Source organism: Amblyomma maculatum, chromosome 10 (genome assembly GCF_055883805.1).
Source record: "Amblyomma maculatum isolate TAMU_Amacu chromosome 10, ASM5588380v1, whole genome shotgun sequence".
NCBI classification, from domain to species: domain Eukaryota; kingdom Metazoa; phylum Arthropoda; class Arachnida; order Ixodida; family Ixodidae; genus Amblyomma; species Amblyomma maculatum.
This window is the reverse complement of record NC_139353.1, coordinates 55,069,288-55,096,562: the sequence shown is the minus strand read 5'-3', so window position 1 is coordinate 55,096,562 and position 27,275 is coordinate 55,069,288. Positions and strand designations below refer to the sequence as shown.

Genomic DNA, 27,275 nt, shown 5'->3' with positions numbered 1-27,275 from the left:
GAGGCATTATAACTATGGCAGTTCCTAGTAGGCCCCTCAGAGTAAATGAGGAGGGTACTGGACACAGGCTACCGGTTAAAATGAGAGGGTGGCAATCAGAGTGATGGTTTGTAGGTAAGATGTTGGAAGGAACAAAAAATAATGAGGAAGCGTAGTGTGGGATGATCCGAGCTTAGTCTTACCTTCGTCGCCATGACAAAACTTTTCACCTACTAAAAAGCATAAAAAGAGGGCTAGAGCCTTCATTGAAGCCATGGGTGACTGGGTGATGATTTTGTTTATGAGATCTGCAGAAAGTCGAAAGGAGAGAATTATTTTTTTTGCATATACTACTCTTAAATAATCAAAAACTGAAATTGTATTTTCTACACTGCACATTCCAACCATAACAACAAGCAGACAAAAAACGTCGGATATGTAAAATATCCGACGTTTTTTGTCTGCTTGTTGTTAATCTAATTATCACGGACATATTTGAGGATTGATTTATTCGATGAATACACATTCATGTGAAGTTCCGTTTGTTATTTTTGACGCTTTGTCTGTTCAACAACCCACCGCTAGTTAATTGCCAGATGGATTCTTAAGGTCCACAAACGTGTGCCCCTATAATTACATGTTAATATTTTATTCTATCGTTTCGGAAGGCTAGCGCAAGTGCAGAACCTAACTCGAACCACACAGGAGTTCGTATACTGCATTTTTGCTAAACTCATTTGCAATTAAGTTATCGTGTGTGTCATAGTAACAGTTCTTACCGTCAGCCTACAAATAAGCTTCGACTGTAATAGTTACAAAATTATTATCGACTCTTACTACTGAAGCATGCCCATTTAAAGGATGACAATTTAACACGTAAGTTGCCTAATAAAATATGTTGATAAAGATTGCGGGCCTGTCTGGCAATAATTATGTATCGACGCTTTTTTTCGCCAACAAAGACAAGATGAAATGGACACACTGTAGAGGCAAGGACAGTGACGTTAAGTCGGTATTGCTCCACGCCTTTACTTGAGAAGGAAGCTTTCAGCAGCACAAAATTCCTGCACAACGTTGAAGAGCTAAGAAGTCTATTTCGGGCATTGTTTCGGAATTTGTATTCTTCTTATTATTATTAGTAGTAGTAGTAAGCATCGATCTTCCAGCGCTTCTCATTTCCTCATAAATTGTTCATCATTAATTCGTGCTTAAAATGAGTAGAAATGCGAACGAAAGGCTACTGTGATCTGTAATATTATTGCCCAGAAATGGATTAGTAATCCGAGTCGACGGAAGCTGCATGCACCACTTCTAAAAAATGTCGCTCATTATCATGGCTCTATTAGGCGCTAAGTGAATAGAGCTAGACCGAAAAGCGATCCAGTTTCGAGGTCAAGATATCCGAATCAAGAAATTTACTTCGTGCCAATTTTCTGCGCTGTGCTGGCAATGCAGTGGATTTATGGTTCTGAAACCTACAGTTAATTTCTTTTTTGTTCATCTTATCAGCGCGGCGTACAGCAAATACGTTGTGTACGTGTGTCGTATTCGAAAAACCCAAAGCACAACGCATAAAATCCTGCCTGACCAATCTTTACCTCTACAAAGCCCATTGAAACGCGTTTGAAGCATATGCCTTATTTGTAGGTTAGAAACAAAACAGAAAATAAGCGTGGTCTTACCGTTATACGTCAGTCTCCAGATACAGGTAATTTCAGATAATCGAGGCAAATGTCCAAAGGCGTCTTGGTTCTACCATTAGAGCCTTCCGGTTTTCACGAAGGCACGGTGTGTGAACTCAAGTAGTGAATCGATGTAGTAAGCCTGCCCTGTGTGCGCCTTGCCCTTTCAACGAAATACTATACGCGGCCGGCGTATCGTGGGAGAGTGCTGAATGCGAAAAAACGTCTCCCAGGCCGGTTGGATTGCAAGAAAAGAGATACTAGCTGTGCCAACGAGAATAGGCGTCATCGCGTTGGAGGAGGCAGATAGTTAAGCGCCCAGTCAGCTCTGTGGTTGACAGCAGAGCCGAAGCCAAGCTGTAAGCGCTTGTAAGCTTTCAATGAGCGGATATATGTAACCCCCCGTACTCCCCCCTACAAAAATAAGAATAAATCTTGGTATTTAGGCATACTGCCTTGGTTACAAGCACCGGAAAAAATGTGTACTCTAAATATATGCGGTGTATCTGCATGTGTGATGCCGATAGGTTACAAGTGGGGTATGAGATAACTTCTAAGCCGCATTTTGGATGCATTAGGAGTGCACTATAAATACAGACAGGACACGCTATGGCTGAAAGTTAGTTTAACCAAAAAATATCGTTCGTGAGCAGAAGTATTTCTGAAACTTTTTAAGCCGTTAAACGTGAGTAGGCTGTACAGGTTTCTTTTCGAAAATGTTTAATCAGGCGACGTTCTTCTTGATTTTGGCTGAAACATTATGATGAGGTGTAAAATTGTCTTTTGGCCATAATTATGCAATCATTCATAAATTGTTAAAAAGAAAAATATTTTTACGTGATCTGGGTGTTGACAACAAGCCGCCAGTCTGTATTTGATTGATCTGGCAATCGCATCTCTGGTTCGGATGTAGTAATATGAAACTGAACTACAGCAGGCCGGGCTTGGCGAAACGTTAGGGACAGCATCATCTCCTTATCTTGAGTTGTACGTGGCCTGATGTGATTTAGTTAACTGTCACAATGAAGGTTAGACGATCTTCTGATAATCTTTCGGATCACTACACACAAGACTCCACAATAAGTGCATTGTGGAAAATGTTCTATGACCCACATCGAAAAGAATTCTGTAGGGAACACTGAACTACACAGCACTTCATTCATCAAGAAACGTTTGAGAAAAAAAAAGTGAGTTCTTAGTTTGTGGTTTCCTGAAGATCCCAAGGGAGCGACATATTATTAGTATTCACCTGATTCCAGCTGAATAATGGCTGTGAATGTAGAAACAAAAACAAAACAAAACTGCGATTTTTTTCGAAATTGCATTTTGAATTTTTGAACAGTCCAGTGTATTCCACAGAAACACTTTGTACAGTTCATGTGGCATTATGACCAATTCGTAGGGATCCGTCTCCACCTGTATCAAACGCCGTCAGGCATTACTCTGTGATCGTCTCGCATAGAGAAAAAACCTCAATACAGAAGTAGTTAAAACACACATCGTTTTAAAGGCAGAGAGGTTTTTGATTTCGGACAGCAGGGCCGCAACAACGAATTAACTTCCCCAGTCCACCGTCGGTATGAATCAAAGGGGAAAGTATTACGTCTTGTGCTACTGCCTTGGAATACGTCCTAAATCGCTCCGAAGACAGGTATGAGGCGCCGGTAGCATCGTGTGTAATAGTCACCCTACTGAAGGAAGTTGGTTTGGTTTAGTTCGTAGGGTTTAACGTCCCAAAGCGACTCAGGCTATGAGAGACGCCGTAGTGGAGGACTCCGGAAATTTCGACCACCTGGCGTTCTCTAACGTGCACTGACACCGTACAGCACACGGACGCCACTCCGTTTCGCCTCCATCGAAACGCAGCCGCCGAGGTCGGGATTCGATCCCGCTTTCTTGGGCACAGTAGTCGAGCGCCGTAACCACTGCTTCACCCCGGCGGGGCACTGAAGGAAGTAGTTAGTTGCGCATGGCAATGGTTATTTCCGCTGACCTTCTTGGGCGTGGTGCCGAAACCATCTGTCGTCAGAGTTGAATGGGCCGGCGCCGTCGAAGTGAATGGCTTCAAAGGGAATCAGCCGTCTGGTCGTCATTCGCTCCCCAGCCGGAAGCAGGAGCAGTCATCGCTAAATGTACAGGGGCGTCAGCGGGGCTTCACGAGGATACTGCACCCTTCATATCTCTGAGCAGCAGAAAGAGAGACAGAGGGGCTTCCTCATTATTTTCGACTCTCCTACACCTTGACAGCGGAAGAGGGGCCGCCTTGCATTCCTCAACAGCCTGTCGCTTGCCTTTCGCTTGAATGCGAGTAGCGATTCCGCGTTGATGCGTCTTTTTAATATCTCAGTGCCTGTCGACACGCCCTCCTTGAAAATAATGTCCGCTGCGCGTTTTTCAGTACGTGAAGTGGCGCAGAGTGGTCGAACTATGTCAGTTTGTCATATTTTCTCGCTTGCGAGAGCACATACGAAAAACGGATTTCCAACTTGCTCTTGGTGCTTTGCAAGTAGAGAAACGGAAAAATACAAAATTGATAGTTTCTCCTTCTCCTGGAGAAAAAAAGCTCCATCTTTGCAAGCGTCTCTCCTCGGCCAGCTCTCCTTCGTCTCCTCCTCCTTCCTGTGCACGTGCTGCGCCGGCTGATACGCGCGTCTGACCCGGAGGCTCAGCTATACCTGGTCACAAGAGCTCGCAAACTGGCGAAAGCCAGTGGTGCCCTGGACTGGGGGCGCCAACCGCTCGTCAGCCTCGGTTGAAGAGGCGAAGAAAAAGATCTCCGAGCAATTAATAAAGTTAACTCACTCACTCACTCCATGCCGCGCTCAGAGAGGCAGCCTTGGTTTACGTGTAGGCAGTACCCCTTCCCTCCACATATTCAGAAACCGAGCGTCAACATTGCGGAGGAAGCTTCAGCCTGAGCTGCCTATAAGAACTTACTACGTGCACTTTTTTTCTTGCTCTCATGCGCTATGTGAATAAATAGAATTTTAAATAATCTAATAAAAAAGGCCTCTAAAGCGCTAACCGCATGAGGCGACAATTCGCGGCGACATGCCGCGCGACGCAGTCGCGCGACGGGCTGATGGCCGCCAAAGCATTGCCGCTCGTCGCTATCGCTCAGTTTCTGGTTTTTTAGAAAACTTCGCGTATCGCCCAGAAGTGACTCGCGAGCACGGTGTAAGAATAATTTAGGTGCTGACACTCGCCGCTCCACGTAGAGAGAAGGCGCGGGCAGATTGTGTTCGCAGATGACCTTGAATCAGCGGTAGTTTTCGCCGCAAGGGTACAGATGGCGCTGTAGTATGGGAGCCCATAAAGTCCCTTGATAATTTGAAAGTAGCGACACTCTCCTCCGCGCCGCGCTTTCCTCCTCGATTCTCCTCGCGCGGCGGCGGCGAGCGCTGCGCACGACACGCTTTTTCCCCCTGACGCCCGCCGGCCGGCCGCAGCAGTGAGTGAAGCGCGAGCTTTTGGGCCAGGTCTGCGCTCCAGGAGTGCACAAAATTTTTGAAAAATTGCGAGGAAAGCATTGAGAATGCCTATAGTAAAGTTCATGAATTGATTGCTTTCTTCTTAGAACTGTTTGAATGGGGAATGCTGATAAACAAAGCTTTCAGGCGAGTTCTGTGCTACAGACACTTTTTAAGTCTCATGATAAGGTTTTACTTTGTGCACTTAATCTAGTACTGCCTCTGACTTTGTGTTTGTTTTTTTTAGAGCGTGAAATCTGTCACCGCGGTAAAACTTCAGAAAACGATCCGGGCTGCTGCTTTGAGCTTCAAGATTAGAGAAGGTTAAAGCAGGACTTAGTCTATTTCGCTACTGTCAAGCTATCTCTCTAAGCATAGTATATGTCACGTGATGAACCATGAGATTGAATTATTGGTTAATTGTACATGTATTTCAATCAATTACTGGGCCAAATTAATTGATAGTTAGTAAATTGCAATTAAAATCTAAATTTTAGCTGCAACACCGAACCGTATACCGTTGGAAAGCTTAGGCCAAGTGTAATGGCACTGTGCTAGTTAGCGATCCGCGATAATCTGCGTTCATTAGTTAATTTTGTATAAAATCAAATTTTGAGCTGTTCCTTGCTGCTTCGAGGCAAGGAACAGTTTTGCCACGGCAGTCTTGATATGATGCTGATGGAGGAATTAAATAATTTTATGAGTACGTGGCCCCTCACTGACTTCGCGTGTGGTTAACAAGACAGCAGGGTACACTGGGAGAAGTGGTGGGCCCTATTGCCGATACACTGAAGTTCTGGGGCAAGCATGCTGTGGTCTCATGCGCTGTGTAAAAGAGCTTGATTTCATTGAACGCAACAATCAAATAAAAAAAATTACAAGGTGCACATAGGTCTTCAACGTGCGGAAATGAGAAAGCATATAACTGCCAATTCATTAACTATCGCTATCCTATCTATCACTATATCTACTAATGCCAGAGACCTATCGTAACTGTCACTATCCGCAACGAACACTATCACGTCACTATCCGGGCCTATTACTATAATTTACTATTATTATCCGTAACAGTCACCATCATTACCTATCACTATTCATAACCATCACTATTTAATCTGATGCCGTCCCATGACCCATTGATATACTTCAATTTTCATTGACTTACGTTGTCAGTCATATCTCTATTATCTCATAATATCTGACGAGACAACTATACATTGACTTTTAATTCTTATACTTTCTTGTTTTCTCATAAATGGAGGTGAGAAAAGAGCAAGCCACAGAAATAACTGACTACTATCAGCGCGAGGTTCATGTCTCTGTCGAGGTCAGTTATTTCTGTGGCTTGCTCTTTTCTCACCTCCATTTCTGAGAAAACAAGAAAGTCTAAGAATTAAAGTCAATGTATAGTTGTCTCGTCAGATATTATGAGATAATAGAGATATGACTGACAACGTAAGTCAATGAAAATTGAAGTATATCAATGGGTCATGGGACGGCATCAGATTAAATAGTGATGGTTATGAATAGTGATAGGTAATGATGGTGACTGTTACGGCTAAAAATAGTCAATTATAGTAATAGGCCGGATCAGTGATTGTGATAGTGTTCGTAGAGATAGAGAAAGTTACGATAGGATCTCTGGCATTAGTAGATATAGTGATAGACTAGGCTCGCGATAGTAAATGAATACGCGTATCTCGCTTTACTCCACTTTCAGCGAACGTAACCTGCCAACGCCTAGTAGTCATGGTCAAAGTGAAGCGTGTGTGATCATATGAACACCTCCTGCACATTGGCCGTATCCCTGATAAAACGAACGCATATTTTTTAACCCACGCGTGCGTCGAAGCATGGCAAGACACATTCAAGAATTGAAAAAAAAAAATGCCATACGACCTAACTAGCGCAGATTACCCGCAATACCTCGGGTTTACTTGCCAAACAGTTTTTCAGGGCCAGCATTCAATGCTCCCGAGTAACCGACGCACACTACAAGTAAAAGCTGGAAAGGCTAGCTCCTCTACAAGCCCGAATTTTGATTTTTAGTGAAGGAGGCCAGGGATCCTAGCATAATCGCGACAAATGCAATCGAGAGACTGTAATTTTCCAGTTATTTCTGACAGCAAAAAGCAGATTATAGCGCCCTGTTTCTCACTGTACAGAAGTCGAAGCGTGTTAAATGATGGAGCCTTGGAGCCTCGCAGAATATTCAGCATGCTGCAGAGGACAACCTTATTTTTATGCAATGAACATGCTGCCGCCGCAAAAATATTGAGCAGCAAGCAGGAATAAAAAACGCAGCGTCAGGTGACGCGTTATTACGGGGAGTGAGAAAGGCACTCGACGTCGCAAACAACTCTGTTGTTTCTAGGAATAAACGTCTTTCGACTAATCTTGTGAATCCATTGACTCGTGCGCGAGCCGTCACGCTTGCCTTGAGATATTATGAATACCGCATAACCATCTTCAGGTCGCTTGCTGCAGTTGTACGCGCAACAGCACGGCATAGAGCTTGCACGCTGCAATAAAAGCACAGCGCGCAATATTCGCTCGCCGAGACTGGGGGAAAAATGGCGCGAAGGAAAAAGAAAGCACAAGGAAAACGCCGGACGCGCGTCGGTTTCCAATGGCAACGGCAGGGGAGACCAATCGTCGCTCAGGAAATCGGGCGGAGAGCCGGCCTTCAGCGAAGGGGCGCGCAAGGGGCGAGGAGGAGGCGAGGAGGTAGCGCGGCGGCGGCAAAGTTCAATCGTTGGCGTAACTTTCAAAGTATCAAGGGGCTTTAGGAGCCCAGGGGCCCGCGCTGCCCGCTCGCGTTCGGGAATTTTCACGCCACGCGCGGGGTGTCGCGCGCGCGTGTGTGTGTGTGCGTGTGCGTGCGCGTGTGCGTGTGTGTGTGTGTGTGTGTGTGTGTGTGTGTGTGTGTGTGTGTGTGTGTGTGTGTGTGTGTGTGTGTGTGTGTGTGTGTGTGTGTGTGTGTGTGTGTGTGTGTGTGTGCGTGTGTGTGTGTGTGTGTGTGTGAAGGCTTCTCCGGGTTCTCGAAAAGTATTTGGTTGTGCCTGTGAGTCCAGTGAGTGCATTGTTGGGCTGATTGGTATTCTGCTGGGATTCACTCAACGTATACCACGCCGCGGCATGTGACGCCGAGTGCAATTAGTTGCGCTCAGCCTTGTTGCGCTTCAAAATGGGCAAGAAGTGCTTTGTACCGAATTGCAAGTCGGGGTATCGGACTGGTACGGTGCGTGTGTCGCTTTTCAAGGCTCCGCGCGGACCCGAACGTTTAGAAAAGTGCAGACAGGCGATTCCGAGAGCAGATAGAGTTTTGCAGCCTACCGACCACGTGTGCGCAAAGCACTTCGGGAATGAAGTGATCTCTGCAACATGTCACGCGGAATACAAGGAGAACGTCCTTCTACATGCAAAAAAAAAAAAAAAAAAACGGTGCTCTCACCCGACGCTGTGCCTAGCACTTTCCCGAACTGCCCAGGATACTTGACTGTGCAGCAAAAAACGAGAAAACCTCCGCGGAAACGGCAGGCTCTGCCGCCGACTTCTCACAAGCCTAAGAAGCAAGGACAGCCAGAAGCGTCGAATGCTTCTGAAGAGCTACACCTGGCCGTTGAAAATACACCAAGTTTATTGCTGGTTGACACAACGAGTTCAAAACATTGATGCCGAATCAACAGACGCGCCTTGTAAGAGCCACGCTTGGATTTCAACAGCGTCGCGCCCCCTCCACGTGAAGAAGAGGATACTTTTGAATACGATACTGACACATTGAGTGGCACATGCACTGCCGACGCACGCAGTCATACAGCTGAAAAGGTAATTTCCTGTTTTAAATTCAGGTGGCATTCTTCCAGCAACCTCATCTAAGCTCACTAGGCGCAACAAATCATGATATTGTTCTACAATAACTACTGAGCGGGAATTATCGTAAATACGATACGATTCTTCCCTTCAGTTTATTTATTTGATTATAATTAATTAGCCAGCATCTCATTGGACATCTAATAGCACAGTGTGCTAGTAATCGCATAAGCTTTGCTCACTATTAGGTGGCATCCGGAAAGTGAACATTTATTTATTTAATTTCAGCGCCGTTCAGGCGTTAAAGAAGAGGTTGGTAACAGGAAAATTTTAGATTAATAAGAAATAATAAAATAGCAAGAAACATATAACACCGACTTGTTTAAGAGAAGTAATGACATAATATAGGTGACGTAAACGAAACTTTGGCTTAGTTGGAACGGCATAAACATTCCTGATGCTATCATATCTTTTCATTCAGCAACAAGTTTCTTCCTCGTCTGAAAAAACTACGCAGCAAGAGAGAAGTCATGAACCAACGCAAGAGCAGCGACCCACCGAGTCCCTGTTCCTCCAGGACGGAGGACAGCAAATGACAATTTCCGCTCTGTCATGCTGTGCATCCAGCCTTAAACTCCCAAGTGAAGCCTGGGCAGTCCAAGTTTCTGACAGATTCGGAGTTAAATCTGTTGTTTTCAGTGAGCTAGAATTGCCGAAAGTAACCAGGCGCCTTTTCATAGAAAAGTACTAGAAGTAACCACATCACATAATTACTACTTGTCAGTGAAATGTTTTGTTTATGGCCGTATTGTTAACGTACAGACCATAAGTTCTGGTTTGCCCATGAATTCCCTAGCTGCTATAGAGTGTGAAGTGCGGGTCTTTCATGAAATGCATGTGTGTGCAGGTGGTCCCAGTGGTGAAATGTACAATAATATACGCCCCGAGTGCGCATATATTGACAAATGTGGAACCTGGCGGCACAACAGTTGCCTACTAGTGACAGAGAGTACAAGTTGCAATGCATGTGCTAAGTTAATAGATGTACTTCGTATTCATGCTGCACGAAAGAAAAAGAATTCTCAACTGAAACACATTCGCATTCTGGCCAGTCCATCGAAAAAAACACGCATTGAAATGTTGCGGCGCGCCAGTATTGCCTGCTACAAGTCAAAAGTGCGGCTTCAAAAACAAAAACATAATCTTGAAGAAGAATTGGCTAACTGCAAATCAAAACTACTAGAAATCAGTAATGAAACACTCGAACGCCTTTCCAGAGAAGCAAACCATCCTGAAGCGCAAAAGCCGGTGTTGAAAGAGTGTGTAGCTGCAGGCAAAGCTCGCTCAAAAAAACGGTAGAAGATACTCAGATGAATGGATTTTGCTCTGCATTTTCCTCCATATTAGGTCACCTGTAGGAAGGATACAGATTCTTGATGGAGAGTGAAATTCTCGCCTTGCCTTCAGTACGAACAATACACCGCTACATCTCATTGGTGGGCTTTAAAACAGGCTTTGATAGTTAAGTTCTTCATAGCCTTTAAAGTTTGTAACCGAGTACATGTGTAAGCTAGAGGTGCAATGGTTCAAGGTGCTTTGAGGACGTTTATTTTGCAAAGAGGAAGATGAGCAGCGGCGGCAGCCGCACCGCCAGCGCACAGCGCGAGATCACTGGGTTGACGACCGAAGCTCGGAATGGCATTTTGGCTAGCTGTCCTTAGGCTATTTCCCCGAAATTCCTGCTACAATTTATTTACTTTTGCTTTAATTAGCTAACATTGGCGGGCGCAACTAGAAAATACGATTGATATACTGGCTTCAACGTATGCTAGCTATCAGAGCTATTACAAAAACACCGTCGAGAAATCAGTTGCACATTCATTTAGATAATCAGACTCGTTACTGCAGAATCCCGGTGTATTTATGCCTGTGCATACTTTTCTATATACCCCGATATCGAGCGCGACAAACGAGCAACGCTTAGCATCGATAACCTACGCAGCGCGAATCAGAGAGCCTCTAAAGTCCCTTGATAAAACGAAAGTAGCGACTTTCTGTGAACTTTGCCGCCGCTCCGCGCCCCCTCGCAGATCCTCCTCTCTCAGCTCTCCCATCGGCGCTCTTCTCAACGGTGATTGGCTCTGCGGGCCGTCGCCGGGAAAAGCGCGCGAAAAGTTCGCTCTTTTTGTGTTTTCATTTTTAGCCGGTGCCATTTTTTAGGTAGCCGCTGTTTGTAGGAGCGAGCTCCCTAGCATTCCGCGCTCGCACTTCGCGCAATTCGCGCTGTTTTAATGCAGCGCTATGCCGAGCTGCGACATATTTATTTGAACAAGCTGTCGCGAAAAAGGCTTAATTTTTTTCGCAATTCCGAGCAGAAAGAAGGCCACCATTCGAATAAAAAAGTGGTTCAACAAAATCGGCCGCAAGCACTTCACCCCGACGAAGACTAGTCACCTCTGCTGCTTCTGCGACGTACTGTGCATTTGTTCCAAGCGACATGAAACTGCTTGCAAGCGCATCACAAAGCTGATAATCTCACTTAATTCAATGATCATTTTGCGACGTTATGCGCGTTATTGTTTTGACTTCATGGTTCCGCTCAACGTGCTTTATAATAGCGAAATCTGATGCATACTATGCGCATACAATAGCCGCTTTAATGTCTGAACTAAAGGTCTCGCTTTTCAGCGCTAACGCGTGCAATGAAGGAGATTGTTAATTCATTAATAGGTTTATGTCGCAGGAGAGTGTAGAGGACTCTTTCGCAGAACTTGTCCACATAGTGTATATATATCCGCACATCAAAATTTTGTCTCTTTAGACCCTCGAAATTAGACCTCGTCCTAATTTGGCGAAAATTGGTGTCCTACCTAATTTGAATATTTACTGGTTACGTCCAAATTTCGGTGGGCCTCCCTCAGAATATAGCCCCAGAAACCCCTTAAATCTGACCACTTCAAAAGGTGGCAAAATTAATGACCAACCTCATTTGCATAGTGCGAATTCAGGAATTACCCTGCGTTTCGATGGAGGCGAAACGGAGCGGCGTCCGTGTGCTGTACGATGTCAGTGCACGTTAAAGAACCCAGGTGGTCGAAATTTCCGGAGTCCCTCCACTACGGCGTCTCTCATAGCCTTAGTCGCTTTGGGACGTTAAACCCCACAAACCAAACCAAACCATCCAAACTTAGGTGGGCCATCGCCAAAATTTTGCTCTCTTGACCCCCGAAGTTTGACCTCGTCCGATTTTACCAAAATTGGTGCCCAACCTAATTTGCTTATGACGAATTGAGTGGTGGCCTCCAAACCTAGGTGGCCTATTCCCAGAAGTTAGCTCTCTGGACCCCCGAAATTTGTCCTCGCCTGAATTGGACCAAAATTGGTGTCCGACCTATTTGAGTATGGGAAATTCAGTGGTAATCTACCAATCTAGGAGGGCCACCCCGAAATGTGGCCCTCTGAATCCCCAAAATTTGACCTGGTCCGTGTCTGACCGGAAATTGGTGTCTATAACCTAATTTGCATATGGCCAACTCAGTCTTGACTTCCAAATTTAGGTGGGCCTCCTTAATTATTTGCCTAGTTAACGGGCGTCATGTCCATTTTCGTAGCGTAGAGTAGCCGTCGGCCTTGGACCCGAGAGGTCTAGTGTGTACAAAGAAAACAATGCTGTTTGGTCTTCAGTTGACATAGCAGTATTTTGTAGGTGCGCACCCTGTCGCAGTTATCGACATAAGGCCGGTACTTCTTCCACATTTTGCCACTAAAGAGTTGAAAGCGTTGTGGGTCACTTTTATTTAGTCTAGTCAAAGCAAAAGAAAAAGAAAATATTGGTCATACTAAAATTAGAGTTGACACCAATCTGGATGAACTTCCGACAAGGTGGAGTATCGGTGGTCGACAGGGCCAAATTTTGGGGTACGGATGACGGGAAATCGGGGCCCTGATCTTGGCTCTCGGTTTCGGCTCGACGTCACTTCAAGGCTGCCGACAGCAGGAGCTAGATCCGTTTCATTCTTAACAGAAAAAAGTTGATATTCGATCGTTTTCAAGCAGCCGCGAAAATTTTTAACTACGAAAACAACTAAGCAGCTGCATGTGCACTGCGTGGTACCAACCTCAGTCTAAACCTTATTGAAAAATTTTAGCACGACCATCAAAGCATTTGTTCCAGCCTCTTGCTAGCAACTATCGCATTAATGAAACTCCGCTCGTTAACAACTGCATAAACTTTACTTCCGCTAAAATTAGTTTGAGGTGAAAATACATTTAACTCAGCATCGGTATGCTGAGAATACTCAGGAATGTTCAAATATATAGTAAATATTATGCTTAATATATTATGACGGGTTGAGACACACGGTAATGAAAAGTCAAAAGGAATGTGAGGTGTATGCAGCAAGCGGTTTTTGTTCATGCGGCAAGCGCTCGTAATTTGCACTTTCATTGCGCGTACGAGACGCTAATTTATGTGGCTCGCGGTACAGTCAAGCAAGTCGCATGTCTTATTCGTGTCTTTATTCGATAACAGAGCGTGGAAAAAGCGCAAACTTAAGAGCGCGCGCGCGTGCCAGCCAATTTCCCGGACGGCGAAGGAGCGCTGCCCAAAAAAGCGTGCCGTGTGCAGCGCGCGCAGGCGGCGGGCGAGGATATTCGAGGAGGAAAGTGCCGGAGTGGAGGAGAGTGTCGCTACTTTCAAATTATCGAGGGACTTTAAGAGCCTCCACCTACTAGCGCCACCTGTCGCCGGAAAACGGAAACAGCGCCGGCGGCGAACACAACCAGGACGGCACGCCGGCTGCAGTGTCATCACCTAAATTATTCTTACAACGTGCTCGCGAGGCAGCCAATCGCAGAAGGTTTTGGGGTTGCTCAACTTCCGCTCTGGCTTTTTTTTTGCTTTTGCGTGTGAAGTTTGTTTTCCTAGTGCGGTTTGGGCGAAGAACCTGTGCCTGCACGCGTTCACTTCGTCTGATCCGTGTATATATGAAAACATCGAGACAATTCAGTAAAAGCTTGGAAAGGTAGTAAAACAAAAAGGCTAGTGTGGCTAGATATTGTTAATTTTCGAAAGGAGTAGGAGAAAGTCGCCGCTTGCAATGCAAGTCGGCATTGCAGTGTAGTAGCACACCGCTTCGCTGTGACCCTTTAAAATGCGATGCGTTACAAGAAATTTCATCAGTTTTATCGTACTTCATGCTGTTTAGTGTTAGAAACAGGATATAACGTAATTGCACTTCCCTTGACCGAATGACGAGGCGGCGGCAACAGAGCAACGCTGAAAACGCGCCTCTGTCGCTGAGCCCCGTCGCTCCCTGCGGTATTCACCAGCGACAATGACAAGCGTTGGCGGCGGCGTCGCCCGACGGATCGCTAGTGGTTGTCGCCTCATGCGATTACCGCTTAAAGGCCGCTCACAGGATTCGTTTAACCTACCATCGAAGCTGAGAATTGTAGTCTCGGCCCTTTGACTCCTCATGGGCGAAGTAAACACGTACGATACTTTGGAAAAAAAATATTTGCTTTTCGTCCGCCATGGTAGCCGAGTGGTTAGTGCACCCGACTTCTGATCCTAAGTATGCGAGTTCAGTTCCTGCCGAGCAAGCTATTGTTTGGTGGAGGCGAGAAGAAGGTCAACAGTGTACTATGCTCTGTCAGTGCGCGCTGAAGAACCTCATGTGAAGTAAATTTCTGGTTTCCTGTTTCCACAGCGTTGTTTTTATCATCATCATCATCATCATCATTATCATCACCATTATCATCATCATCATCAAATCATTCCTGTTTCCACAGCGGTCTATCTTATCAATCATTCAATTCAAACGCCACATAATGCTTGATCCTAAAAATGGCTAAATAACGCTTGCTAGCAGTAGAGAAACGAGATTGCGTACCACCTTCTTTCCCCCATTTTGTGTTCTTCGTCATATACTTTTTATGCTTGGACTGGTTGGCTTAGAAACTGCATCAATGGCGCGGAGCTTATGAGCAGGGAGACAAAGAAATATCTGAGAACTACAGTACAGCTCAACGAGAAAGAGTGTTTGCGTTTCATTGCGATAGCAATACTGCGCCAGGTTTCGGCCCATCGCGTCGTTACGGGGAGGGCCACGATTGACCTTGAACAGCCGCGGTCACCGGCAGCTAATGCTTTCGCTCCACATTCGGTTCAGCAGCATTGAACCCTTCTCGTTTATATGAGGGCTGGTAGCTTACGCTCTCGCGTTATACTGTTAAAGGATGAGCTTAAGTGTCCTCAATAATGTAGCACCTTGCACTGATAGGGCGTGATAGGGGAATAATGTAGCAGGCAAAAGAAGCTTCCCCCGTTTCTATCGCAATTCAACTATGGTTAACCTGTGTTGAACCAAAACTAATTTTTAGACATCCGTTTTCAACCTGCCGATATGAATTGCAGGGAAGCATTTTCGGCCCATTTTACGTACACCCTTCAGCCGATCTTGAGCCGCGTGCCTAGCGGCGCGTCTTGCCCGCCGCCAGGTTCTTCTTCGCACGTGTGGTGTACAGAGAGGACGACGCTCCATTCTTCGGCCGCTGCTTCACTTCTACATTGCACACCTGCTTCTGTTTCATGAGACACCTGGCAGACTTCATTTGCACTGGTACATATCGCCGGTCTCCGCGGAGCGCCGCGCGTTACGTCATCACTTAGCTATGCGCATCCCTGTGCATGCGCTGTGGTATTCAGCAGCTGTTCGTTTGCGACGGCGTATATAAAGGCTGATAATTACGGCGAGTGTGTCCTGCTATACCACGGATGAGGCAACATTCCTTAGTGCGAGCGCTCGATCGCTATGCTCCCCTACAGGCCCAATCTACTCATCTTGCCGACATCACTCGCCGTGAAGAACCGGCACGTAGGAAAAATGAAGCTGAGAGAGCTAAAGGAGCGAATAAACTCTCGAAGAGCAAAAAGTTGGACTTGGAAAGCAACGACTCAAAGCGGCGGTGAAGGAAGTGCGACACGAACAAGAAACGACTCGGTCTCATTCACGACTACTACTGTTCTCGCTTTGTATATCCTGGCTAAGCTGAGGTAAGCCACAGCCATTTTTTTTATGGAAGCTATACAAGAGCGCAATATCTATGCCAGGAGATTTTAGAAGCACAACACATCAAGGTAAAGGATGATGATACAATCCGTGGGACATCTGTTACATATCACTGACGCTTTATAAATGCTGCAGAAGCTTGATTTGGCATCTCTCCCCTCGCTTACTACGCACGTGTGTACATAGCCTATATCAGCAGCAACGAAACGATAAAACGAGACGACAGTTGCTGTTCTTTCCGTCACAGTATTTTTTTTTTGTATTCTGTTTTATACATGCGCAACTCGTCTTTAGAAACAGCAAGGCACCAATTCACCTAGAAAGAAGGTTTCTACTAATCTGATTGAAGTCAGAGAAATTAATGGATTGTAAACGAACACAGTTGAAAACAGTTTACTTGGTAGAAAATCGAGTAGACTGACGGGAAATCAACCAGTGACAATTGAACGCACTGCACAGTGCAGTAGATGCATTGATGAAGCCGAAACAGATACCAGTAGATTTGTACGAGACAGCATGGTACTGTTACTTGCAATGAAAACTATCTTGTAACTGGGCAGCGGTAGCCCCTGAATGGTTCATTCAGTTGTCAGGTAGTGTTTCGAGTAATGAAGAATTCAAAATCCTCACTGAAGGCGCTATCTACTGCCTGCGTGGTAGCATATATGTTTGTCCTATTAAAACCACGTGACAGGAGCAGTTAGATATTTTCTAAGAATTCGTGGTAATATATAAGGTGCTTTGCATGCTACGACCGCGCGGCAAAAAGTGTCTTTTGACGGATTCATTTAAACATTAACAGGATAAATTTACCAATGTGCAGCTATTTGGAAATGCGACCCCGTGGGAGCTTTTGTAAGAGATTGATGTATATTTAATTTTTGATCGAGCGCAATATTTTCTGCGTTGCCACATGGTTACGCTTTGCCTCAGGGGTCCTTTTTTCGCATAAGTGTTCTTTTGCCTCAGACTGCTGCTTCGATGGTCCCGTTGCGCTCATTTATTATCTGCGTTATTTCTACACGGGTGTAGTGTATTGTGCTTAAATATCCACAATCAATGCTCTGCAAACTTTGATGTTTCTCAAGGCAAGAAGGAGACCGAGGAACAGTCATTGACTACTGAAAACAACTTTGCCAAGTTGCGATGCCATTTGAAACGATGGAGAAACTACCAGCAAAAGTCAGTGCTTTTCTATTCTTGTTACGTTTACACTATATTCATGCTCAAGCATAGTGCCACACGCACATGGTGCTGGCCAATGTTGACACGCCTTTGTGATGTATTCATAAGCACCGTAGACGCTTTCTCGTTTCACATTATGCAGCATCGCTCAGGTTTATTTAGCAGAAAAATGCACAACAGCTATCCGAAGAAAATAGACGTCGTCGATGAAGGACCACGAATACTGGTGAAGTCCTGAATGTAGTGTGGCACGGTATGACCATGCGCTCATTTAAAAAAAAAATCAATAATTTGCGGTGAAGACAATTGCAGCAGCAATGTGCGCATAGATTGAACAAAGTGACGTCGTCATGTGCATTTCAGGTCTCATGCCTTGCCACTCCAAAGGAGCTCCAGACTCTTCACTTATTATGTTATGTGGCTCGGTGTTGCATTCCCCAAAAAATACTCTTATGTGATGAGAATGGCGGATAGCCCTAACTGTGAAAGATGCGGCTGCGAAAAAACCACACAGCATCTCCTTTGCGAGTGCCCTGCTTTTTCAAGCGAAAGATATGCGCTGCGTTCGGCTCTGGACCATCTTGACAGCCGTCCTTTCACAGAGGAGAAAATCCTCGGCCCATGGCCACAGAAGGCGTCTAACGGCAAAGCCTTCAAAGCACTTATGTGTTTTATGAGAGACACAAACTTGATTGAGAAACTGTGACTGTGCTCCTCGCCGCCTTACCTTTCCTATCATTCTCTTCTATCTTTCTCCTTTAAACTCCTCATTCCCCTTCCCCAGTGCAGGGTAGCAAACCGGAAGCTTTCCTGGTTAACCTCTCTGCCTTCTCTCTCTTTCTCTCTCTCTCTCTAACTTATTATGTATTTCATTATGCCTCAATGACTTCAATCAAAGTATCTCACGTCCTCACTTTCCAGTAGTCTAAGGGCCAAGCGTAACCATATTGTCACGGGCTGTACCTCGAAACCTATCAGTGCAAATAAATAGTGTGAGTGAATGTAAAGTAAAAAGTGCCATTTACGCAAAGAAAAGAAAGCAGAGCAGAAACAGGTCACTAATGGGTTAAGAGAGTGTTATATTCCGAAATATCTCCTGGATTGCTGGTTTCGCCAAGTAGAGCCATGCGTCCTTTGTTAGCCCTGAAAACAGCATCCCAATTATCGGCAGCGCGCTGTCCAAAAAGGTTCCCGTTCTTTCGACGAAGGCGTACGCATTCTCCACCAATATAGGCAGAGGGCCGTCGTGTAGAATGAGCTTCGGTTGAAGGGTTCCGGATTCATTCTTGTGGCTGATGTTTCGTACCTGCAGGACAATGTAATGATTCAGTGAAATATTCTTTCTTAGTTACGAACCATGTGTTAGAATTGAAATGTTAAGAATAGAGGACAGTAAACAATGTTACAAAGTACAGAGCTCCGTTATGAAGGAGCGATTATAGAACTGTGTCGAAGAATTTTTCGTAGTGAAAGTATACTGTTTGCCTCTTTCTGCAATATCAAAGTTCTTCAGGCAGAATACACTCCTGATAATATCAGGGTTTGAAGTAGGCAGCTAGCAATAGTTGGAAAAAAACAAAAATATTCATAAGAAGCCTACGAATTTTCAATAGTGGTCTTCACTTTTCGTTTCTATATAGCCTGTCTGGATTTATTGACAAACAATCTATTTGGCGGCTTAGCTCCATGCCCTTGTTTGCTCTGTTAGTCCTCGTTTTGAAGGCACGTGCTCGGATTCAAGTAGCAATTATATGAGGTACCAGTTTACATGTTTTTGTTCGATTCATACGACAACACGTGTGCACCACTAGCATTTCATATCTGGCTGCTTATACAAACGTAGTTTTATTGCGAAAGCAATACTACTCTAGGTTTCGAGCCTTCAGGGTAGCGCGGCGGTAGCCACGCCTTACCCACGTGATGCTGTGACGTCACATCCCACGTGAAAAAAAAAAGCGAGAGAAGAAGCAGTCGGCGTGGCATGGTCGGAGGCGCGGCTCAGTTGGCAGGAGCTGTAAACTTGGGTTTCTCGTTTCACATGGGACGGTTATGTCAGAATCCGCCTGCTAGGACCCTGGTATTCACGTTACCCCTATAGGCCACTATGGCACGTTCATACGGCTTGGTTAAAGTGGGGCTTTATATGTGGGCTGAGGAAGTAGAAAAAGAGGAGAAGAACGCTTGGTCACCCGCAGCTAATGCTTTCGCTCAATATTTCGTTCAGAAGCGTTGAATCTTGTAATTTTTTCACCATGTAGAACCCAAATAAAAGCCGCTAATACAATCATTCACATCCTTCAGAAGAATCTGTTCAGCAAAACATGTGTGATCGTTCATTGGTCACTACAACATTCATATTGGTCGAGAGCGGGCTCCACTCAATATAAACATGTATTTGTTCTTCCTAGAGCTAGCTGTTCAATTAATCATTGAAGACGGGAAAAATTTGCCCTCGCAATTTTCAAAAAAAAAAAAAACTTCCAATAGATGTGCGCCAATGACTGTATAATAGTATTTGTTGACAGGATGTTTATGCTGTATGAATAAAGTTCGCATGTGTCATCTTTAAATGTGTGTTACACGTTCGATGACATTCGTACAATGAAAGGTTGGATGAGGCCACCCAGAATAAATTCAGACCTGCTAATGGAATATGTGCGTTTGTTTACGCACGTGTTTGATGGAATATACGTCTATAGATATTCTGACTCCGCAAACGGCCCCAGATTATCAAAGCGATGTCAAAATGAGAAGCGTTTTCTAGGGCTAACTGCCAGCTCATGAGAACACTTAAAAAAAAAACTGAAGCGATGGCTTTTTTTTTCGTGCCAACTTTAACGCTGCATTTAAAATGTGAAGTCAACTTACTGCACAGCTTTCTTTAGAACGAGCCGTGCCAGTTTGCGTGCGGGGTGGTCACGGTGTAATGCATCACTCACGGGAAACAAGGCCAAAATTAAGACAAGTCGAGTTAAGCTGCGAGTCTGGATGGCAATAATTTGGCTCTCTAGATATTCACTATAAGTGGTGAAAATTTTGCCACATTGTTTCATTAAACGTCATACATGAGCGTCTTCTACAGCCCACCTTTACGCTTTAAAACGCTTTAAAACTACGGGTATACTCCGCTCTTCGATTGTGGGTGTAGCTACCACCATACAGAACGTGACAAGGCTTGCGGACGCCAGCAGCAAACGTCGTGACAAAGAGACGCGCCGAGAATGGACCGAAAACGATGCTATGAGCGCTGATCGCAGTCGATTCACTCAGCAAGAAATAATATAAAGACGAAACATAAAACCGCGTGGCCTTTGCAGTTCACAAAGCGCTAACGCCAACAGTAGACGAGGATAGGTGGCACCAAGGCCGTGTTCTGAAAGAGCAGCCGGCTAATCTTAATTTGTATGTGCATTTACCGCTTACTCTTATCACCTGTCTATGGCAGCGCATTGCAAATCGTGGAGGCCACACGCTTCCGTGTTCCCTCTCATATTGTTTCTAGCTGTGCTCGCTCGCCAGGTGAGTCAAAACAGCGCGCGAAGTTTTAGTGGGTGACACTTCATCGCCCATCCCGTCACAATGCCGTTGGCTGATGGCGAAGTGAATGATGCACCAGCCTTGTTAAAGTTATTGGTGGTGATATTGCATCCCCATTGCGCATGAACGATCGCACTGCGCGGCATGTGATCGCTAAGGGAGGGCGGCGAACGCATCGAAGTTGGCGAAGGCGCCGCACATGTAGCTAATCCGGTGGGAACCCGGTAAGGAGCGGCCTGACTGTTCGCGGCAAACTCAAGCATCGTGACGTTCACGGGAAACTTAGCGGCACCTTGCCAGGATGAAGACATATGGCGGAAGCTACACCCCTTAAGTTATAATAAACTTTGCCGTGGGTGGGTGCCATGATGGCATCACTGATGTTTCGTACCACTACTATCCATTTTTTGTTCGCATAAGACTATTCCCGTCCCGGGCGCTTGATTGCATAGTTCAAATGCCCATTCTGCTGTTTTTTTAGCATTGCACTGACTCTATTATTTTATGGCATTCCCTCCTCCTATGCTACATTTTATGTGTCCCAAACTTCAGTTAGGTTGGTTGGTCCGGAACAAAGAGATGATATTTTGTAATAACTGTGGCTGTGTCAGACGTCAAATGAGACCATGGCTGGAGGAGTCATCCTCTAGAAAGTGTTGCCTTTGATACTGATAAACATCACCAACCATCCTGACACTTCATTAGGACAGCGCGCATGGATATCAGTCCGATTACCTCAAATGTGGTCGTTATTTTCACTCTGGCGATAGTTCCAATGGCTCCTCGGGCTTCTCCGCCGCTGGTCCATGGTAGAGTTACCCTGAAATTGCCCTCACTCATGGCGAGGTCGATCTGGACGAAACGGGAGCCACCCCGACAGTAGGTCAGCACAGGACCGAATGGGCGAAGTTTATGGAAACCCGAGTAGAGGGCAAAGTCTCCAATATATACTCCTGGAAATACTTCGTAGCGGTCGAACTCCGTGTCAGTGTGTTCTGGGGGTAGCTGATTGATGAAAGTATCAATCATGGCCTCGAGGTGTAGACCAGAGAAGTCGCACGGTCCTGGTAACGAAGAAATCGGGAAAGCTTCCTGGTTAACACGCAAGCTGATAAATATATGAGAAGACATGCATTTGCAGATAAAGACAGAGTAAAGATAGGTAATATGTATTTCTGATCAGCAACAACATTATAAAATAAATAAGAAGTTATGCCACGTGACATAACTTTACGCCACTTTGGAATAGTTAAACGTTTTCGAGGTTGTTAGTGAGCTTAATCTGCTTTGGCGATAAAGATTGATTTTAATGGTGCAAAAATAACCAACTTATTCTTTGGAGTTCGCGGCATATGGCAGGAAATAAAATACACAAGCTTCCTTGCTTACAAAGTATATCTTATTTTTTTGTGCGTCAGTAATTTTACAAACACCTTTTAGTTATCGTGAAATATCAGTGTAGTAACCAAACACCTAACATATTAAAGAGGATACGAAAATCGCCAATGTAAAAAAGCAACTTTTTCTAAAGGTTTGGCAGAACCATGATTGTTATTACCTAACTGTAAATTCATATTAAAAGCAAACACTGCTAAATTTAATGTCTACCCACCCATCTGACATTGTTTGTGAAGCCTGTAAAAAGCTGTGCTCAAACAAACTTTATGGCCAAATTACGTGTCTGCGGATATATTTATAGGACTACTTATAGGAGCTGATTTATAGGACTATGATGACTGTGACACTAACAAAGTAACCAAAATAATGTTCTCGTGCCTTTTGCGCTTTGTAGGCAAGTTCGACACGAGTTGGATACGTGGATGGGAAGGCCAGGTTGTAACTCACCACAATGTAACCGAGACGCTAATATTCCTTTCTTGTTCCAAATCCTGGACTGTTATACGAGTCCTGAGAACAAGCTTGCATGTTTTCTGTCACCAAACACTCATGCACCGAGCGTAAATTATTCCATATGAAAGTCAAGATATTTCCGCTTCAAAGCTGAATTATTTGCAGTGCGCACGAACACGTAAGCGGTGCTGCAGTGTATACTTTAGTGCTAATGCTTTCTACATTGTGTAGAATCGTTATTAAACGACAGATGACGCGGCGATAGCAAATGCTCAGTGGCAGCAGCATTGTTTTCAAAAATGCAAAGAAAAGTTATAATGCCTCAGAATAAACGGCATCAGTGCTAGTGGGGTCTAAGAGGATATGTGAAGCACGTATAGAGCTAGTCGCCCCGTTTAAGGCTGTTTTTCATTGTTTAATACGTACCGTTTGACGCCGGTGTCTGCTGAGGGCCACCATACCCTAGCTGTGCGAGAGCAGAGACAAATCCAAGGCACAGGCAGAACGAAGTTTGAAGTCCTCCGTGATTCATGGCGACTATGTCAGCAGGAAGATCGTGGTTTAGATTTCATCAGTAAAGGTTACAGAATGACTTCTCGTGTGAAACACGTTGGTTATAATTTTTTTTTCTAAAATACTTCACTGTGCCGTTTTTCTCACGTGAATGTATATGAAATTTCTTTAAAGGTGAGCATGCGCATATTTAAATTCTCTGATCAATTTTGTTGCGAAGGATTGTAGACGAGACTGCGTCACAGGCGAAGGTTTTGTCATATTAGAAGTTTTAAGTATGTTCACGTTCCCTGCTCTAAGAGGTCATGTTTATCAGTTTTTTTTCGTATCATTATTATTATATGGGTTTCAAAGTTTTACCTTCGCTTCTCCAGATATCCAATCCTTTCTGAAAACAGCACCAATATTGGTGGTCTGACGCAGGTCGCAGTGCTTTCCTGGGCTTTTGCAATACCTTAGTTCCACTGGCACTCTTTATAATTATTTTTATGTTGTACACACTGGTGTTCTCTTTTTTCTCCACTATTGTCATCGCAAAAGGCACCATTCCACATAATTGTAATACCAGATGCTTTATAGCAGTGTTATTTGTGCTAGGTTGTGTTACCGAGAAAACCAGTATACTCAAAGAAAACAAAATAGCACCAACGTCTATTTTCTTCTGCTAGCGCTAACATTTTTCTGCTAACAGAAGACAAACTACGCTATTCCTCATATTAGCTGCACTGACCTAAATAATGGTTTATCAGAGTGCGCGAAGTTCGTACTTTATGCAGCGACTACGTCGAATGGCTACGTGTCGATCCTTACTGCATCTCTTTACATATCATAAAAAAATGTCAAAAATATTGTTTATCGTCAGACTTTTTCGGAAATTAGAAGAAAGCTTCAACCTAGTCACAAGCTTTAGGTATCTCCACAACTACACTGACATATATGTCGTGAGAAAAGCATGTAACTGAAATATTTACCTTTTGATGCCGATGAAAAATTGTTCTTCACTGAACGTGTCTGTCCTCAGTCACCGTGTAGGCTACATTAATCCTATCCGAGGTTCTCACACCTCTCTTTATACTGAGGACGCTCGTGGATTTGCCAAGAAAGATCACGTACGGGTGAGTATTCCGCCATACAATCGCATAAGGAAGTATTGCACTGACCTAATACAACGACGAGTATTCGTCATGAAAACAATTGTGAGATAATAACAGCCAAAACACTTTCCGGTGTTTTCTGCTACTTGTGCAACATGCTGCAACTACTGCGTTTCCGCTGCCGGTCGCCGGACGCTGAACCTAGGCAGGGCCGGTGCCGGAAAAGGGTAGATTTCTATTAGCGGAAGAGCTGCCCTCCAAAAAGGCGTGTGCACTTCGCAAACTCTCGAAAGGCTGTAACATGATCTAGTAATTCCTGCTACTGCTTGGCTCGAAATGCTATGCCGCGACTGCGTTGGTATAACAAACCTATAATAAGTTTACAACCTAAACTGCCGGACCTAAGCCTGTCCCTTAATTCTTCTCCTAAAATGGATGAGGGGTAAATATCGTGGTATCATGTGAAGTGCGCAATTTTGCGCCTGCGAAGCTCTGTAACAGTACGGGATAGTTGATGCTCACAAGCGCGTGTTTACGCTCATAGCAGCCAGCGGCGGCCTTCACCGGAAACTGCCGTGCCGCTGCTTGGGATTGAGCCCACTCAGGCCACAGGTGAAGCCGGTTTGATGCATTAGGCATGGAAAGACGATACGCTGTATAGCTGCCTCTCATTTTGTTAAGCTTCTCTACTCAACTGCTTAACTAGGACCTCTGTACTGCAGGAATAATGTGTTACACAGGATATTAGGGTCCGCGGATCCAAAATGTACCATAAGCGTTGAGACCTAAGCTCGCCTGTCACTCGTGTTAGAAAACTTTTAAGACAGACAGAAGCAATAACACTAAACTATACATACAAATCTTTCTATTTCTACATAGGGCCGCCTTTCCGCATCTCCCGCCTCCTCAGGGTAACCCCATGCGTTGCCTTAGTGTATACTCAGCCTAGTTACTGTTCCGGCTTGGCGGCTCTGTGGGTTAGGGGCTTGAATTATGCTCCCGGCCGCGGCGGTTGGTTTTCAACGGAGGTAAAAAGCAAGACGTCCGTTAATTATGGCGTGCCCAGTGCATGTTACCAAAAGAACCAGAGTTGGTAGAAAAATCCGAAAACTTCTAATGCTGTGTTGCTGTCTTCCGTATAGACAAATTTGCTTTCATAAGTTCAACCCTACATGCTGAACTGAGCGTCGAGCTGCTTAGAAGAACGTTTGAGCGGCTGCTGGTAATGAGTGTCGCAAACAAGTTCGTTGTTGTCCTAAAAGCCTGAGATGATCAATTATTTTCAACTTCATATCCACGTAATTATTCGCGACTCAATACAAAAACTGCGAACAGAGTTACTTCGACCGCTTCATAGGGGCGGCAAAACTGGCGTGTTTAAAACATAGCCGCTAAGGCGATACTACTCGCAGGATGCTAATGACTCCAAGAACGTTAGTCCGATGTATTCAGCAAGCCGAGTACAAAAGGGAAGCAGCATTTGCAGTCGTGGGATTTCATGAGCAGCACCACTTGCTCTTCCGGCTCAACTTCAACATGAAGTATTCAAAGACAGGCCACTTATCAAATGCAGCAAGCTTAAGCTTGTAAGCACATACGCCTTGGCAATGCGAGGTTTATCAAAAAGGACATGGTAAGCTTCGTCTGAAATGTGAGCATTCGTAAAGCAGAATGTAAATAGGGGTTGCACTGGAGCAGACCGCACAATAGCACATTGTATAAAGCAGGAAGTGACCCGTCGTGCTCACAGCTGGGGTTGTTTACATATGTTTGATTGTGCTTGTGAAGGGTGACGATGTTCTCAAGTAATCAGTAGAAAATACATACATCCTTATTGTCTGGGTGGTTTCCCAAGATAGTTTCATCGTGTTGCCACCGTTGTACCCACGCACTTGCTGTATTTGCAGATTTGTGCTGTCTTTCAAGAGTCCACTTGAAGAAAAACACGCTGTATAACCGCTGGGAGCCACAACGGGTTGTATTTCAGAATGAAAAATATTGATTCTCACTTATTTTTAATAAAAAAATGCTTTGAAGCTTTTTTTTTTTTTGGAAGCAAAATAAAAATGTTCTGCCCGAACTGGTGCTGGCGGAGACTCGTGTGTTTCTTGGATTTATAGAATATCAAGTCGAGCGATATTCCCACCCCAAACCCTGACTGCTTATTAGGAATTGAAATATTAAAGTTAAAGCTAAACTAGTATGGCCATCTCATGTAAAGAGATGAGTCACTGGAGAAATCCTTGATGCTGGGAAAGATTGAGGGACACAGGAGAAGAGGCAGGCAGTGAGCGCGATGGTTAGATGGCCTCCTGCAGGCACCATAGGTGAATCTGTGTGATATTAGAAATGTAGTGGGCGACCGGACAGGTTGGCGTGATATGGTGCTTAGGAACACGAAGAGTCAGACACGACTGAACGCCTGAGCTGAACTGATTATGCGAAAAAGTATAAAACTGAATTGTGTTTGTTTACCATTTAATGACCAAAATAATTTTGCCTTCGCTTTCCTTTTGTTTCCTGCTTACTTCGTATCAAATCAGTGCATTTTCTAGCCCGAGAAAAACTTTCCGAAAGATTGCTATTGAATACTCATTGCCGTAACCATGATCTGCCTAACAGCGTTCAAACTAAAAGGGAAACCTCTTGCGTTTTGCACTGGTTAACCCTTCTCTCGGGCGTGCGTGGACGCAAAGTTCCTCATACACCGCGCAGAATCTCTCCCATCCTTGTCTGCTTGCTAATTAAACTTATTTATTCTAAATACCAATTGATTATTTTCATTCATATTGCTGCATTCGTACTTCACACGACGACCATGTATTAGGCCCTGATGTGACGTTGCGCGCCTCTGATCGCACGGCCAGGCCCCGCTGTAGGCGTGTTTCTCAGTTACATTAGAGCCCAGATGTCACCGCATGAAGTTTCAATAGTTAGAACAATACCCAGTTGAAACTACGTATTCGCACTAATACCACTCAAGTTTAGTTGGACACAGAAGCTAGGTCAGTGTTGGTAACACTTCTGATCACCATCATGCGCCACTTATTTCTCCGCCGGAATTCAACATTTCGGAGA

At 44.7% G+C, this 27,275-nt stretch overlaps 2 protein-coding genes across 2 annotated transcripts in view; both read right to left on the bottom strand.

Moving 5' to 3' along the window:
• LOC146176518 (uncharacterized) overlaps nt 1-1,834 on the bottom strand; it is a 29,862-nt gene extending 28,028 nt beyond the window's left edge. Inside the window, exons 1-2 of the mRNA XM_084581311.1 lie at nt 1,662-1,834; nt 183-287 (exon numbers count right to left, since the gene is read on the bottom strand). Of these exons, the coding sequence (XP_084437437.1) occupies nt 183-255 (73 nt within the window). The 5' untranslated portion in view covers nt 256-287; nt 1,662-1,834. The remainder of the gene's footprint in view (nt 1-182; nt 288-1,661) is intronic.
• Nucleotides 1,835-18,264: 16,430 nt separating this feature from the next.
• LOC146176517 (uncharacterized) lies at nt 18,265-24,181 on the bottom strand. The gene is made up of 4 exons (XM_084580992.1): nt 24,075-24,181; nt 23,017-23,127; nt 21,475-21,803; nt 18,265-18,508 (listed from the first exon to the last, which is right to left on the bottom strand). Exons 2-4 carry the CDS (start codon nt 23,120-23,122, stop codon nt 18,269-18,271), a joined length of 675 nt encoding a protein of 224 aa, XP_084437118.1. The 5' UTR covers nt 23,123-23,127; nt 24,075-24,181; the 3' UTR covers nt 18,265-18,268.
• Between the last annotated feature and the right edge of the window lie 3,094 nt (nt 24,182-27,275).

Excerpts from the sequence above, each read along its gene's own strand:
- LOC146176517 (XM_084580992.1), bottom strand. The coding sequence starts at position 23,122 with ATGAATCACGGAGGACTTCAAACTTCGTTCTGCCTGTGCCTTGGATTT. Across the intron at positions 21,804-23,016 it reads GCAGACACCGGCGTCAAACG|GACCGTGCGACTTCTCTGGT; the intron begins GTACGTATTAAA and ends CTTCGTTACCAG. Across the intron at positions 18,509-21,474 it reads AAATAACGACCACATTTGAG|GTACGAAACATCAGCCACAA; the intron begins GTAATCGGACTG and ends ATTGTCCTGCAG.